The sequence below is a fragment of the Cetorhinus maximus genome, chromosome 23, assembly GCF_964194155.1.
Source record: "Cetorhinus maximus chromosome 23, sCetMax3.hap1.1, whole genome shotgun sequence".
Lineage (NCBI taxonomy): Eukaryota > Metazoa > Chordata > Chondrichthyes > Lamniformes > Cetorhinidae > Cetorhinus > Cetorhinus maximus.
The window spans coordinates 30,872,694-30,885,790 of record NC_135901.1 but is presented as its reverse complement, the minus strand read 5'-3'; the positions used below and the strand labels follow the sequence as shown (position 1 = coordinate 30,885,790).

Sequence of the window (13,097 nt, the reverse complement as noted above, 5' to 3'; positions counted from 1 at the left end):
CATCACAGAATCTCACAGCACAGAAGGAGGCTATTCGGCCCATAGTGCCTGTGCTGGATCTTTGAAAGAGCTACTCAATTAGCCCCACTATCCTGCCCTTTCCCCATGAGCCCTACAAACTAGTCCCCTTCCAGAATTTCTCCAATTCCCTTTGTTGAATCTGCTTCCATCAGCCTTTCAGGCAGTGCATTTCGGATCACAACACCTCACTGTGTAAAGATTTATCTTCCTCATTTCCCCTCTGGCTTTTATGTCAATCACTTTAAATATGTGTCCTTTGGTGAACGACCCTTTTGCCAATGGAAAGTTTCTGTTTATTTACTCGATGTAAACCGTTCATGATCTTGAACACCTCTATCAACCCTCATCTGAGCTTTCAATGCTCTAAGGGGAACAATCCCGGCCTCTCCAGTGTGTTCACACAACTGAAGTTCCTTATTCCTGTACTAAATCCCTGCACCCTTTCCAAGGCCTTGACATCCTTCCTGAATTGTGGGGCCCATATATGGGGCTCATTTCCGGAGAAATAGTATTGAAAAGCAGAGAAGTCAGGTTAAACTTGTATCGAGCATTGGTTAGACAACACTTGTAACATTGTGAACTGTTCCGGGTGCCCATTATTTTCTAAAGGGCAGAGAGGAACTCGAGAAAGTGCAAGAAAGATTCACAAGGATGATCCTAGAACTGAGAGTGTTTCAGTTACAGGATGGATTGAACAGGCTGGGAACTTTTTCCCTGGAAAAGAGAAGGCTGAGGGCTGACTTCATGAAGAACTTTCAGAGTAAGAACGGGTGCGAGAGGGTTGACGTCATCAAATCATCACTGCTGGTACCGGAGCGAAATTCAGAATTGATAATTGTGGTTTAAATTGAACATGAATCTCCCTCTCAAACTCAAAATCTCTGTCTCCCGCACACTCCCTCCTCCCGACTGATTGACGCACTAATTCATGCTACTATCCTCCTCCAGATTCTTCCTAATTCTCCTCCCCTGAAGGTGCTGACTCTCGGGTTCAGTTTCACACTCACCTATTGCCCTCCCCAATATGTCACCCAGGTGTCTAAATCTTTACACCTGAAGTTAAAAAAATTGTTTTGCTAAGGGGGCGTCACAATCAAATCCAGTGACTACCCACGTGTACTTTGTTTCTGGGCGGGGTCACTGCGTCCCTCACCCCCACTTTCCATCCCAGTTCCAGGAGTTCGGAGATGGGGCCGGATGAGTAATGGCGGTTGCAGCTCCCACAATCGCCCGCGCTGGAGAAACCGCTCTATGCGAGCGCCCCGGGACTGCGCATGTCCGAGGAAGAGAGGAAGTTGCGCATGTGCAGAGAATGGCGTTTCCCATTCGCCAAACGCTCATTTCGTCCTGGGGGTCAAAGGGTCTCCCGGGCCCACGAAGGCTTTCGCTGCTCCATTGTTTTCATGCGAGAAATTGACCAATGGGAAAAGACTCTGGTTCTCCAGCCAATCAGAGCGCGGGCTTTGTGTGAATGAAGATTGAGCTTCACACAGACTGAAACTTCCTCCTGTGTCCAACATCTGTGAGTAAAACACTTTCTCTTCTCCCCCTTTCCATTTCTTTTCTCATTCTGGGGGGAAATTGTTGACTTGCAGGAACTGAAGGGAAAGGAAGTGAATCCAGGGAGGGTGCAGACTCTGGAAAGGTTGGCCCAGGTCTCTCTCTCTCTCTCTCTTAAAGACATTGACATCCTTTGCTCCCTCAGCTTGACACATTTATTTGTCTGGCTAAAAGGATGGTCTCTTTCCTAATGTTCACAATGAAAGGGGAGGTTCCCCCAGGAGATGGCTGACATTTAAGGGAACAGTAAATTAATTTAGGACAGAGATATGTCTAGTGTTATATGGTGCATCGTAGATATATTATTTATGGTCATTTAAACTTAATGTATTCTGATTTCTAGTCTTGTAATATAGCACTGTAGCTGCGTTATATATTTCCAGTCAGAGTCATCACGGCACAGAAGGAGTCCATTCGATAATTTGAGTCCATGCCGACTCTCTGTGGAACAATCCAGTCAGTCTCATTCCCCCTCTATATCCCCATTCCCCTGTAAGTTTATTTCCTTCAAGTGCTGATCCAATTTCATTTTGAAATCATTGATCGCCTCCACTTCCACCACCCTCGTAGGCAACGAGTTCCAGGTCATCACCACTCACTGCCAAAATAAAGTTCTCCCTCACACCCCATTGTACCTCTAATCATGTAATAGACTACTTTATATTACACACATTTTTAGTGCAGGACTACTGGGTGAATATGGCATAGTGAGAATGGAGAGCACACAGTGTTCTACAGAAACTAAAATTGTCAGTTCTGCATTTCTATCCTGTTGCAACAGTGATGATTTATCTAATCTCCTTTTACCGGTTATCAGAAGAGGAGGATTTGCAGACAGAAAACTCAAAACCAAACGTAACTTCAAGGTCTCAGAGTCATTTGATTCATGGAACCTGAATATTATCAGCCTTTGAATCTAGAAGGAGAGATGTTTCTCAGTCCTACCTGCTTGTGGAGACTTTAAACATCTGCCTGACCAAGATAGCATGAAGACGCACACACCTGAGTGAGAGTGTTCCAGTGCACTGACTGCGGAAAGAGCTTTCACCAGTTACAAAGTCTGGTAAAACATTGGACCATTCACAGCGGAGGGAGCACACTTATGTCCTGTGTGTGGAGGAAGATGCATCTGATCGTCGAACCTTGAAAGACACAAGGACACCCGCACCATGGAGAAACCGTGGAAATGTGGAGACTGTGGGAAGGGATTCAGATCCCTATCTGAATTGGAAGCTCATCGACGCAGTCACACTGGGGAGAGGCCATTCACCTGCACTGTGTGTGGGAAAGGATTCACTTATTCATCCAACCTGCAGACACACCAGCGAGTTCACACTGGGAAGAGGCTGTTCACCTGCTCCGACTGTGGTAAGGGATTCAATCAGTTATCTCACCTGCTGACACACCAGCAAGTTCACACCAGGAAGAGGCCGTTCACCTGCTCTGAGTGTGGGAAGAGATTCAGCGATTCATCCAACCTACGAACACACCAGCGAGTTCACTCTGGGAAAAGGCCGTTCACTTGCCCCGAGTGTGGAAAGGGATTTACTCAGTTATCCCACCTGCTGACACACCAACGGGTTCACACCGGTGAGAGACCATTCACCTGTTCTGAGTGTGGGAAGCGATTCAGTGAATCATCCAACCTGCTGACTCACCAGCGAGTTCACACTGGGGAGAGACCATTTATCTGCGCTGAGTGTGGGAAGGGATTCACTCATCTATCCACGCTGCTGACTCAAATATATGAGTCAAATATCCAACCTGCGGACACACCAGCGAGTTCACACTGGTGAGAGACTGTTCACCTGTTCTGAGCGTGGGAGCGGATTCACTGTTTAATCTGCCCTGCTGAGGCAGCAGAGAGTTCAAACTGAGGAGAGACCGTTCATCTGCTCCGTGTGTGGGAGATTCACTCAGTCATCAAATCTGCTGAGACACCAGCGAGTTCACAAGTGATTACCGGGGTTGGATTCTGCTGTTATTGCTGCTGTTAATCACATCCAGGACTGAACCATGTTCATTCTGACACTTGGTGAAATGGGAGGGTCGGAGGGTTTCTTTCTGCTGGACTGGCCAGTCTCACGACTTTGCTCCCAGTGGGCTGATGCACTTTGAGCCTGGGAGTGCACATTTCCTCTAGAGTTAATGTTTCGAGTCCAACATGACTCTTCCTCAGAATTTCAGAGAGGGAGAAATGTGATGGGTTTGATGCTGGTGAGAAAGGGGGGAGGGTCAGGTAGAACAAGAGGGAAAGTCAGGGATTGATTAGAGGGCGAGTGAGATTAAATAACAAAAATGTCATGGAACAAAAGGCAAAGGGAGAGGTAATGGTTGTAGTAAAGAAACAAAGTATTGATCCAGAGAAAGTGTTAATGGCAGAATAAAGGACAGCTCTGTCTGAAAGCAAAAATCATGAAAACAAGACGCACACTGGCACTTGGCAAAAGAAAGGAATCAAAACGGAGTACATAGTTGAGGGTCTGAAGTTGTTGAACTCAATGTTGAGTCCAGAAGGCTGTAAAGTGCCTCATCGGAGGATGAGGTGCTGTTCGTCTAGCTTGTGTTAGGCTTCTCGGGAACATTGCAGCAGGCCGAGGACAGAAATGTGAGCAAGGTGGTGAATTATAATGGCAGCAACTGGAAGGTCAGGGTCATGCTTGTCGACTGAGCGGAGGTGTTCCACAAAGAGGGCAGCAAACAGGGGACAGATGAACTAAAGAGAAACCATTTGGGTCGAGAACATTGTGCACATCCTTTTACTCTGGTTGTCTTTGATCCTCAAGTAATTTTTTTTTTTAACCATGTCCTGTTTCATGAATAAACCTTATCAGTAAATGTATTTTATTTTGCTGGACTTTTCATGATTAGATATCTGCACTTTAGGGAAAGTGGGTGAGAGGGGTTGGCAGGCTCTTTAACAGAAAGTGAGACCTTCTAAGGTAATTGGCAAAGGAGCCAGAGGGCGAGATGAGATTTTATTTTTGACACAGCGATGTTAGAAGATGGGGTTCAGGGAGTCAATTAACCCTTTATTCCCTTTTCCCAAACTCTGAAATGATTCACAATGATAACCCTTATTGGTGGCAATGGTTAGATTTTATTCAGTATAAATAAGACTTGACACATGCTCATGTCTGAGCAGTAGTATCAAAGTGCAGCAGCATTACCATTACACTCTGGGTAGAAGCACCATCTCCACGTAAATGCTCCCTGGTCTGCCCCAGATGCCATGGCACTAGTCATGCAATATGTAAAACCTCTACAAATCTCTGTGCTCGGGGAATCCCTTCTGATACTTTTTTACATCACAAAGTCTATGGAGACTGATTTAACCCAATCATTGCTGAGCTAACATTTGAACGGACCAATTACAAAACCTGTCATTGAACCATCTGTACCTGCCCAAGCCACGTCAAACTCTCAAACAATTGGCTTCCCACGCTCCGTCCCCGGTACAGGGAGTCAGCATTCCCATGCCAAGCAATGAAAACATGGTGGCCTCGATACCCAGATGTCGTCTAGGATTCAAGGCACTCTTGTTTTCTCTGTCCTCTGGGAGCTGTTCATCTCCCTGTTCCCACATAGCAATTCGTCTGTTCTCAGCTCTGCCAGATTTCTGCTGAAGTTTGGCCCCTTTTACACCTTTCGGACCAATAAAACATTTGGTCAATGAAGACCCAAACCACAATTTCCCATCCTGTCACCTGTCAACCATCCTCACCCAGAGCCTAATCACAACAGGAATAAAAACAGGAGAAGTGTAATAATCAAATTTAAAATAATTGCACAGCCTGTCAGAGTTATTAATTAAATGTTCACTAATTAGCAAGAAAACCCAAAGTAGGGGGTCCCCCAGGATTCTTACAGCCCACACCTTGAGGGGAGGAGAACTCTCTCTCCGACCCCTCACTCAATGATTTTCCAGTTCTGTGCTGGCCCCGCCTGGGGTAACATCTACTCAATCTTTTCTTCTCCTGAAGGAGCGCTGTGAGTTCTAGGTTACTCGTACATCAGGACATTGGCTTCAAGCAACAGATCAAGCCTGGATGTAAAAGATTCTCCAGCTCTCTCCTTACTCCTGACCAACTTGTGGAGAGTTGTCACTCAGTATTATTTCTCCCAAGCTCTTCATTGTCCCAATCCATAATTTTTTATCCCTTTCAGTTTAGTTTTATTCACTTTTCAACCATGACTGGTGTCTTTAATTCTATCCTGACTGTTTTAAAGTCAGTTTCTCTCTGGAGTGTGTGTCAATGCCCTGATCACATCAAAATGTTGTCTCATTCCTCTGGCCACATTAACCATTTCATGTCATACTGTTTGTCAAGTCACTGTGTATGTTTGGGACTCCTCCATGTATTTCACCATGAATTTCCTTCTGTTAGCTGCTGAACATCGAACAAATCACATGTGCACGTACACTGGTATCCCAATAGCATGACAGACATTTTTTGACTTTCATGCTATCTTATCCAAAGTTCATGGGGGCAGTGGGACGCGGGGGTTGGGGCGGAGGTGTGTGTGTGTGTGGGGTGGGGTGGGGGTTGGGGTGGGTCTGCCTCAAGAGCTTTGCTGATCTCACTCTGTGCGGTCCCGATATTTCAGGTAGTGGCCAGGATTTCAACTGTGGTTTTCTTTTAAAAAAGGGGTCAGAGGCAAATGATATAAACATTTCCAAGAGAAAGCTATCGACTTATTCATCTTGTCTACACTTCCCTGAATTTCACTAGAATCTACATGGATACCAGATTGATCTATTCCATTCAACTACACCCAAGGTGAGTTACTCCAATTCCTTCACTGCCCAGTGGAATTGTAAACATTCCCATTTTATTCCAGGCATGAACATATCTTGTTTCTTTCTTCTGGCTGGGACTGTTCTCCTTGCAGCAAAGGAGGTTGAGGGGAGATTTGATAGAGGTGGACAAGATTATGACAGGTTTACATCAACTGGGCAAAGAAAAGCTGTTCCCGCCAAGGACGAGGTGACACAGGTTGAAGGTTTTAAGTGAGGGATGTGGGGAGAATGTGAGGAAGAAGTTTTTTTTACACAGCGAGTGAGAATGACCTGGAACTCGCTGCCTTTGAGGTGGTGCAATCAGAGACGATGAACGATTTCAAAAGAAAATTGGATGGGCACTTGAAGGCCATAAACTTGCAGGGATATGGGGATATAGAGGGGGAATGGGACTGACTGGATTGCTCTACAGAGTCGGCATGGACTCGAGTTACCAAATGGACCTTTTTGAAGGTAATTTTGTAACATTTAACCCATGTTGGTGCAGCTGTTCAACAAAACTAACAACTTCTTAAACAAATATTTGTGACTCTTGACCAATGGGAAAAGTGTTCCTTGTTTCCCCACAACAAATTGAGCCAATCAGCTTGGAGTCCCTTCTAACTGTGCACTATAACTTGTATCTAAACAGGGTGTCCTGGAACACCTGGTGCTCTGACCCCTTCCTGACCTTAACACCAGTTTTTTTTTCCTTAAAGCTACATTACAGTATCTGGAAGTTAAAGAGACAGGCAATTGAAGACTGTTCATCGTTAAGCTTACATACAGTACAATTTGGTAATATAATTAATTACACAAATGTGTCATCGGGGTGAAGTCTAACAGTTAACACTGATAAAGAGGCTGACTCCAGTTATTTTGCAGGGAATCCCCACTCTTTTTAGTGACTTCAATGCGTTGACATAACCAAACCAGGACAAGTAGAACTTTCATACTCCTTAACCTTGCGTCGATCCTCAGTACGAGGTGAATCTGGGTAACATTTTCACCAATCTAATCCACATGCTGTCGAGGTGCAGCCACTGTCTAACACAGCACAGTTGAATGTGTCTGTGACTAACACACTCATCACTGGACCAAAGCTCCTTGTGACTAGTACAATTCCTTCAGAGTGATCATCATCATCATCTTCAGCCTCAGAATTCTCTGTATCATGTGTCACTTTGAAGACCCTGATTTTCCACTTTGGGCAATTCATCACATAATGATATTTTGCGTCAGACCTGAAACACCTGTTAACTGTTCCCTGGTCACCCCTGGGGTTCATTCACCTATTAGTGCTGTTCCAATCCTGTCTTCTGTTGTGATATGCAGATCTGCTAAAGATGCTTTCACCCTCATTTGAAACCTGTCAAAGTCCAACTATGCTTCATAGGCATCCAGTAGATCATCTTTCTTGCAAATCTCATCAATGAACCCGAATAGAAGATCCAAATCTTCATCAGTATCCAACTGACGGGCATCTAGCTCACTAAATACTTTGCTTCTGATTTTACTTTTGTTGGGAGGTGACGATGCCAAGACCAGACCTTGTTTCCTCCTTGGTAGGGACGTAACCCGTGTCCACATATCCACTTCATTCTTCCACTGGTCGTGTGGCTCAGACTCCGAGAACATCAGCGGGTAATCAGACCCTGACAATTTCCACTTGCTTTCAGCCATTTCGCACAAAAACTACTCAGGTTGTAAGTTTCTGTGTGAAGTTTTATTTTCCTTTAGTTTCCAACCTTCACCATTCGACAAGCATTCTCTGTTACCATGTTATAATCCTCACAGCCTGATGGTGAAGGAAGAAACCGGAGCCAATCTTTACTTGGTATAGATTTATTCACTGAGTGAAACATTACGAGTATATATCTCCTGACTCGACTCCACTCGATATCAGTAAGGGTCTCTTTATATGTGCTCAAGTAACTATCCAATCCATGATGTCCACCTGTATATACTTAACCTCAATTGACATAATCGACAATCACAGTCAGAGCATCTAAAAGGTCCCTAATCAGTGTGACTGTCATGGTGTGTCAGCAGCTTGGATGAACAAGTGAATCTCTTCCCACACTCAGAGCCTCTGAACGGCCTCTCCCTTGTGTGAACTCGCTGGTGTCTCAGCCGGGTGGATGTATCACTGAATCGCTTCCCACACTCAGAGCAGGTGAATGGCTTCTCCCCGGTGTGAACTCGTTGGTGTCCCAGCAGATGGGATGACCGAGTGAATCCCTTCCCACACTCAGAACAGGTGAATGGCCTCTCTCCAGTGTGAACTCGCTGGTGTGTCTGCAGGGTGGATGACCGAGGGAATCCCTTCGCACACACGTAACAGATGAATGGCCTCTCCCCAGTGTGAACCCGCTGGTGTGCCAGCAGGGGGGATGAATCAATGAATCCCTTCCCACACTCCGAGCAGGTGAACAGCCTCTCCCCAGTGTGAACTCGCTGGTGTCTCTGCAAGTGGGATGAATTAGTGAATCTCTTCCCACATTCAGAACATGTGAATGGTCTCTCCCCAGTGTGAACTCGCTGGTGTGATTGCAGGCTGGATAACTGACTAAATCCCTTCCCACACTCAGGGCAGGTGAACGGTGTCTCCCCAGTGTGAACTCACTGGTGTGTCTGCAGGTGAGATGACTGAGTGAATCCCTTCCCACACTCAGAGCAGGTGAGTGGCCTCTCCCCGGTGTGACTGCGCCAATGAGTTTCCAACACAGATGGGGATCTGAATCCCTTCCCACAGTCCCCACATTTCCACGGTTTCTCCATGGTGCGCGTGTCCTTCTGTCTCTCCAGGTTCTACGATCAGTTGAAGCCTCGTACTCACACAGAACACGTGTACGGTCTCTCGCCGCTGTGAATGGTGTGATGTTTTTCTCAAGCCCTGAAACTGGTTAAAGCTTTTCCACAGTCAATGCACTGGAACACTCTCAATCATGTGTGTGTGTCTCATGCTTTTGCAGTCACGCTGATGCTTTAAACCTTTTCAAGCAGACAGAACAGACAAACATTTCTCCTTCTAGATTCAAAGGCTGATCATATTCAGGTCCCGATGAGTCGAGTGAGTCTGTCAGATCTTGACGTGATGTTTGGTTTGAGATTGCTGTCTGCAAGTCCTCCCCTTCTAATATTCTGCTAAAGAAGTTTACAAAAGTCATTATTGTCAGTACAGGATCGAAATTCAGAACAGACAGTTCTAATTTCTGTGGAACATTCTTTCCTCTCTCATTCCCCAAAAGCAGGTAATCTCCATCCCACACACTCTCGCTCCATTCTCACTCTGCTGCACCTAAGATAGACCCAACATTACTGCACCAAAAATGCGCGTAAGACACAGTGCTCAATTACATGATTAGAGATACAAGGTGGTGTGGGGAAGAACTTTATTTCAACAGCCAGTGGTGATGGCCTGGAAGCCACTGCCTATGAGGGTGGTGGTTCCAGAGACGATCAATAATTTCTAAATGAAATTGAATTGACACTTGAAGAAAATGAACATGCAGGGGAACGGGGATGTAGAAGGGGGAATGGGATTGACTGGATCGCTCTACAGAGAGTTGGTATGTATTTGAGTTGTCAAATGAACCCCTTCTGTGTCAGAATTACTCCATCATTGGAAATATATTAAGTAGCTACAGTACTGTCCTCCAAGACTAGAAGGATAACAAATGAACTTTATGACAAAACTATCAATAATATATCTAAAGTGTCCCCCATTACAAAAGTATAATAATTTTCACAATATTATTCTGGTTTATTGTCAAGCAGGTTTATCGGTATGAGTGGGGTGCAAGCTTGAAATTAACAAAAGAAGTTAGGTGTAGAAATGTACTTGAAATGTTAATGAGTAAACATCGATGGGGTCTTAGCATGTAAGGTCTGAAGGGAATTTGCATTTATATATAAGTGAAGGGGTTGTTTGGATTTCAACAGCTGTTAGTTTTTTTGCAACCAGCCGGATAAGCAAGGCTAAACAGTGTGTTCATTTTTCCCAAAGGTTACTGACAACATTGGCAAAATAAAAGACTGTTATAGTATGGGAAAGGCAAAGTTCCAAAGGCCTATGGAATAATGGAATTTACATATTAAAGAGACAAACATATATGAAGGAGAATGAAAGGCTATGTTGGGGGGGCCATGTAAGATCTAACAGGAGTGTGTGAAACAACTTTCAGGAAGCCTCCACCCATTTGTGCATAAGTCTACTGTGTCCTGCAACTAAAGTTGGAGACAAGCTTTTGGAATTCCACTGTCAAGTGTGTACTGTGGTAACTTGCTGACTTGTTTTTTAAATTTAAAATCTATTTTGGATTGTTGCCTTAAATGGGGTGTGTAATTCAGAGTCAGGTTAATTAGGAATTTTAGGATATGTTATAGTATTAAGTAACTGTAGTCATATGTATTTGCTTGAAATCTTTTCTTTTGTTAATAAATATTTTAATTTCACGTTTAAAATTTCTAAAGGTCTTAGTGGACTCCTTGTTTCTGAATTCAGTGCACACAGCTTCTCGTAATAAATACAAGTTGCAAAACTATTGTGATAGCGTGGCTACGTTTCCCTTGTGGATTTGGTCCACCTGGCACACATCATAACATCCCAATCACAACATTAGACATATCTTTGCCTCTCAGACTGTATTGTCCAGGGGGCAGAACTCTAATGAAATAAAATAAGGAACACTTAAGCTGTGGAGGAGGCATGGGTGGGGGTGAGATGCTTGTGAATGTGAGAGCAGGTTGGGGGTGTTTGGGCTTCAATATGAGAGGGGCTGGGGAGGTGGGGTCTTGAGACAATAATAGTGGGAGGGTGGGGTTTAAAATCAACTAAAACTTATAACGTTTCTTGTTCAGTCACAACATCATCTCTCTGCTGGCCAACTCACTCACTTGCTGCCCACTCGAATCTCTCAAACTCATCCTGGGGACTCTGGGATCAGTTTCCCACAGGCTGTCCTAGAAGTACAGGCAAAAAGACAAAATAAGGAGGAATCCCTTAAAATACAGGACAGTTTTAATCACACTAAAATTGACCCCTTAAATGTCAGCCATCTCTTGGGGAAACCACCCCTTTAATTGTGAACATTAGGAAAGAGACCATCCTTTTAGCCAGAAAAATAAATGTGTCAAGCTGAGGGAGCAAAGGATGTCAATGTCTTTAAGAGAGAGAGAGAGAGAGACCTGGGCCAACCTTTCCAGAGTCTGCACCCTCCCTGGATTCACTTCCTTTCCCTTCAGTTCCTGCAAGTCAACAATTTCCCCCCAGAATGAGAAAAAAAATGGAAAGGGGGAGAAAAGAAAGTGTTTTACTCACAGATGTTGGACACAGGTGGAAGTTTTAGTCTGTGTGAAGCTCAATCTTCGTTCGCACGAAGCCCGCGCTCTGATTGGCTGGAGGATCAAAGTCCTTCCGGTCCTCCAACTCTTCCCATTGGGCAAACCCTCAGCATGAAGGGAATGGGCGGGCTCTCCCCTGCACATGCGCAACTTCCCCTCTCCCGAGTTCTCCGAGCGGCTTCTCGCTCTGGCCGGAGCCGTCAGCCGGTTGCCTGGAAATCCAAATCAAAAACAGAATTACCTGGAAAAACTCAGCAAGTCTGGCAGCATCGGCGGAGAAGAAATCAGTTAACGTTTCGAGCCTTACACCTTCGATTTGTGTGTCTGGAAACCCTGGCTCGAGGAGGGGGAGGGGGAACAATGGGTGTGGCCGCTCGCCTGGCCTGCAGACTGGAACCCGAGGACGTGACTGCGGAGCAGAGTAATTCCTATTGGCTGATTCAGGTAGGGTCCCATTGTGGACGTCACAGGCGGAAGTTGGACAATGAGCTTCAGACTAAAACTTCCTCCTCTGGGCAACATCTGTGAGGAATTCAATGTTTCCCCCTTTCCATTTGTTTTCTCATTCTGGGGGCAAATAGTTGACATACAGGAACTGAATGGTTCGGGTTAGGGTTAGGTTGATGGTTAGGTTTCGGGTTTGGCTGATGGTGATCTCTCTGGTGTGAGCTCATTGATATGTTATCAAGCTCAATGAGTGAGTGAATCCCTTCCAATATTCAGAGCAGGTCAATGGCCTCACATGGTGTCCCAGCAGCTGAGAGGAATATCTGAACCTCTTCACACACTGGAAACGAGCAAAGGGCCTCTCCACAGTGTGAACGAGATAGTGTCTAAGCAGCGTGGATGAGCAATTGAATTCCTTCTCACACACGGAGCAGGTGAATGGTTTCTCACCACTGTGACTGCACGGTTGAGTTTCCAGCTTGATTGCTTTCACAAAGCCCCTCCCACTGCCATGTTTGCAAAGTTCATCCGCTGTCGGGTTACAGTTGTCCATCACCAAGCTGGATGACCAATTGAAGCCTCACACTGATAGCTGAAAACTTTTCAGTAGATAGACAATTAATTCCTCGTTCTGCATTCAAAGGCTGATGATTGTCAGGTCCTGATAAGTTGAGTGATGCTGTCAGGTCTTGGCGTGATGTTTGGTTTGCATTTCCGGTCTGCAAATCCTTCCTACTAATGCACTGTAAAATCAGATTACTAGCATACTACAAAAGCAAAGGTTAGAAATCCAGAACGGTCGATTCCAGTTGTCATAGAACATCGTTCCTCCTCTCAAATGATAAATCTCTGTCCCCCACATGCTCTGTTCCTTCCTATTGATGGAAGCTCTAATTCATCCTACTATCCTCCTCCTGCTTTTTCCCCAATTCTCCTTCCCTGA

The 13,097-nt window shown here is 45.1% G+C and overlaps 2 protein-coding genes and 1 pseudogene across 5 annotated transcripts in view; 1 reads left to right on the top strand and 2 right to left on the bottom strand.

The window, feature by feature from the left end:
* The window catches only part of LOC144697120 (uncharacterized), a 432,856-nt gene that overhangs the window by 383,668 nt on the left and 36,091 nt on the right, over positions 1-13,097 (bottom strand). The window lies entirely within an intron of this gene.
* Positions 2,741-3,377, top strand: LOC144697965 (uncharacterized). Its single transcript, XM_078569917.1, has one exon. The coding sequence runs from the start codon at positions 2,751-2,753 to the stop codon at positions 3,375-3,377; it is 627 nt and encodes a 208-aa protein (XP_078426043.1). The 5' UTR covers positions 2,741-2,750.
* The window catches only part of LOC144697155 (uncharacterized), a 266,512-nt pseudogene continuing 261,082 nt past the window's right edge, over positions 7,668-13,097 (bottom strand). Inside the window, exon 2 of the transcript XR_013580307.1 lies at positions 7,668-9,508. The product of XR_013580307.1 is annotated as an uncharacterized LOC144697155 (transcript). The remainder of the gene's footprint in view (positions 9,509-13,097) is intronic.

What these genes read in the sequence shown, in the direction of transcription:
- LOC144697965 (XM_078569917.1), top strand. Translation starts at nt 2,751, where the DNA reads ATGGAGAAACCGTGGAAATGTGGAGACTGTGGGAAGGGATTCAGATCC.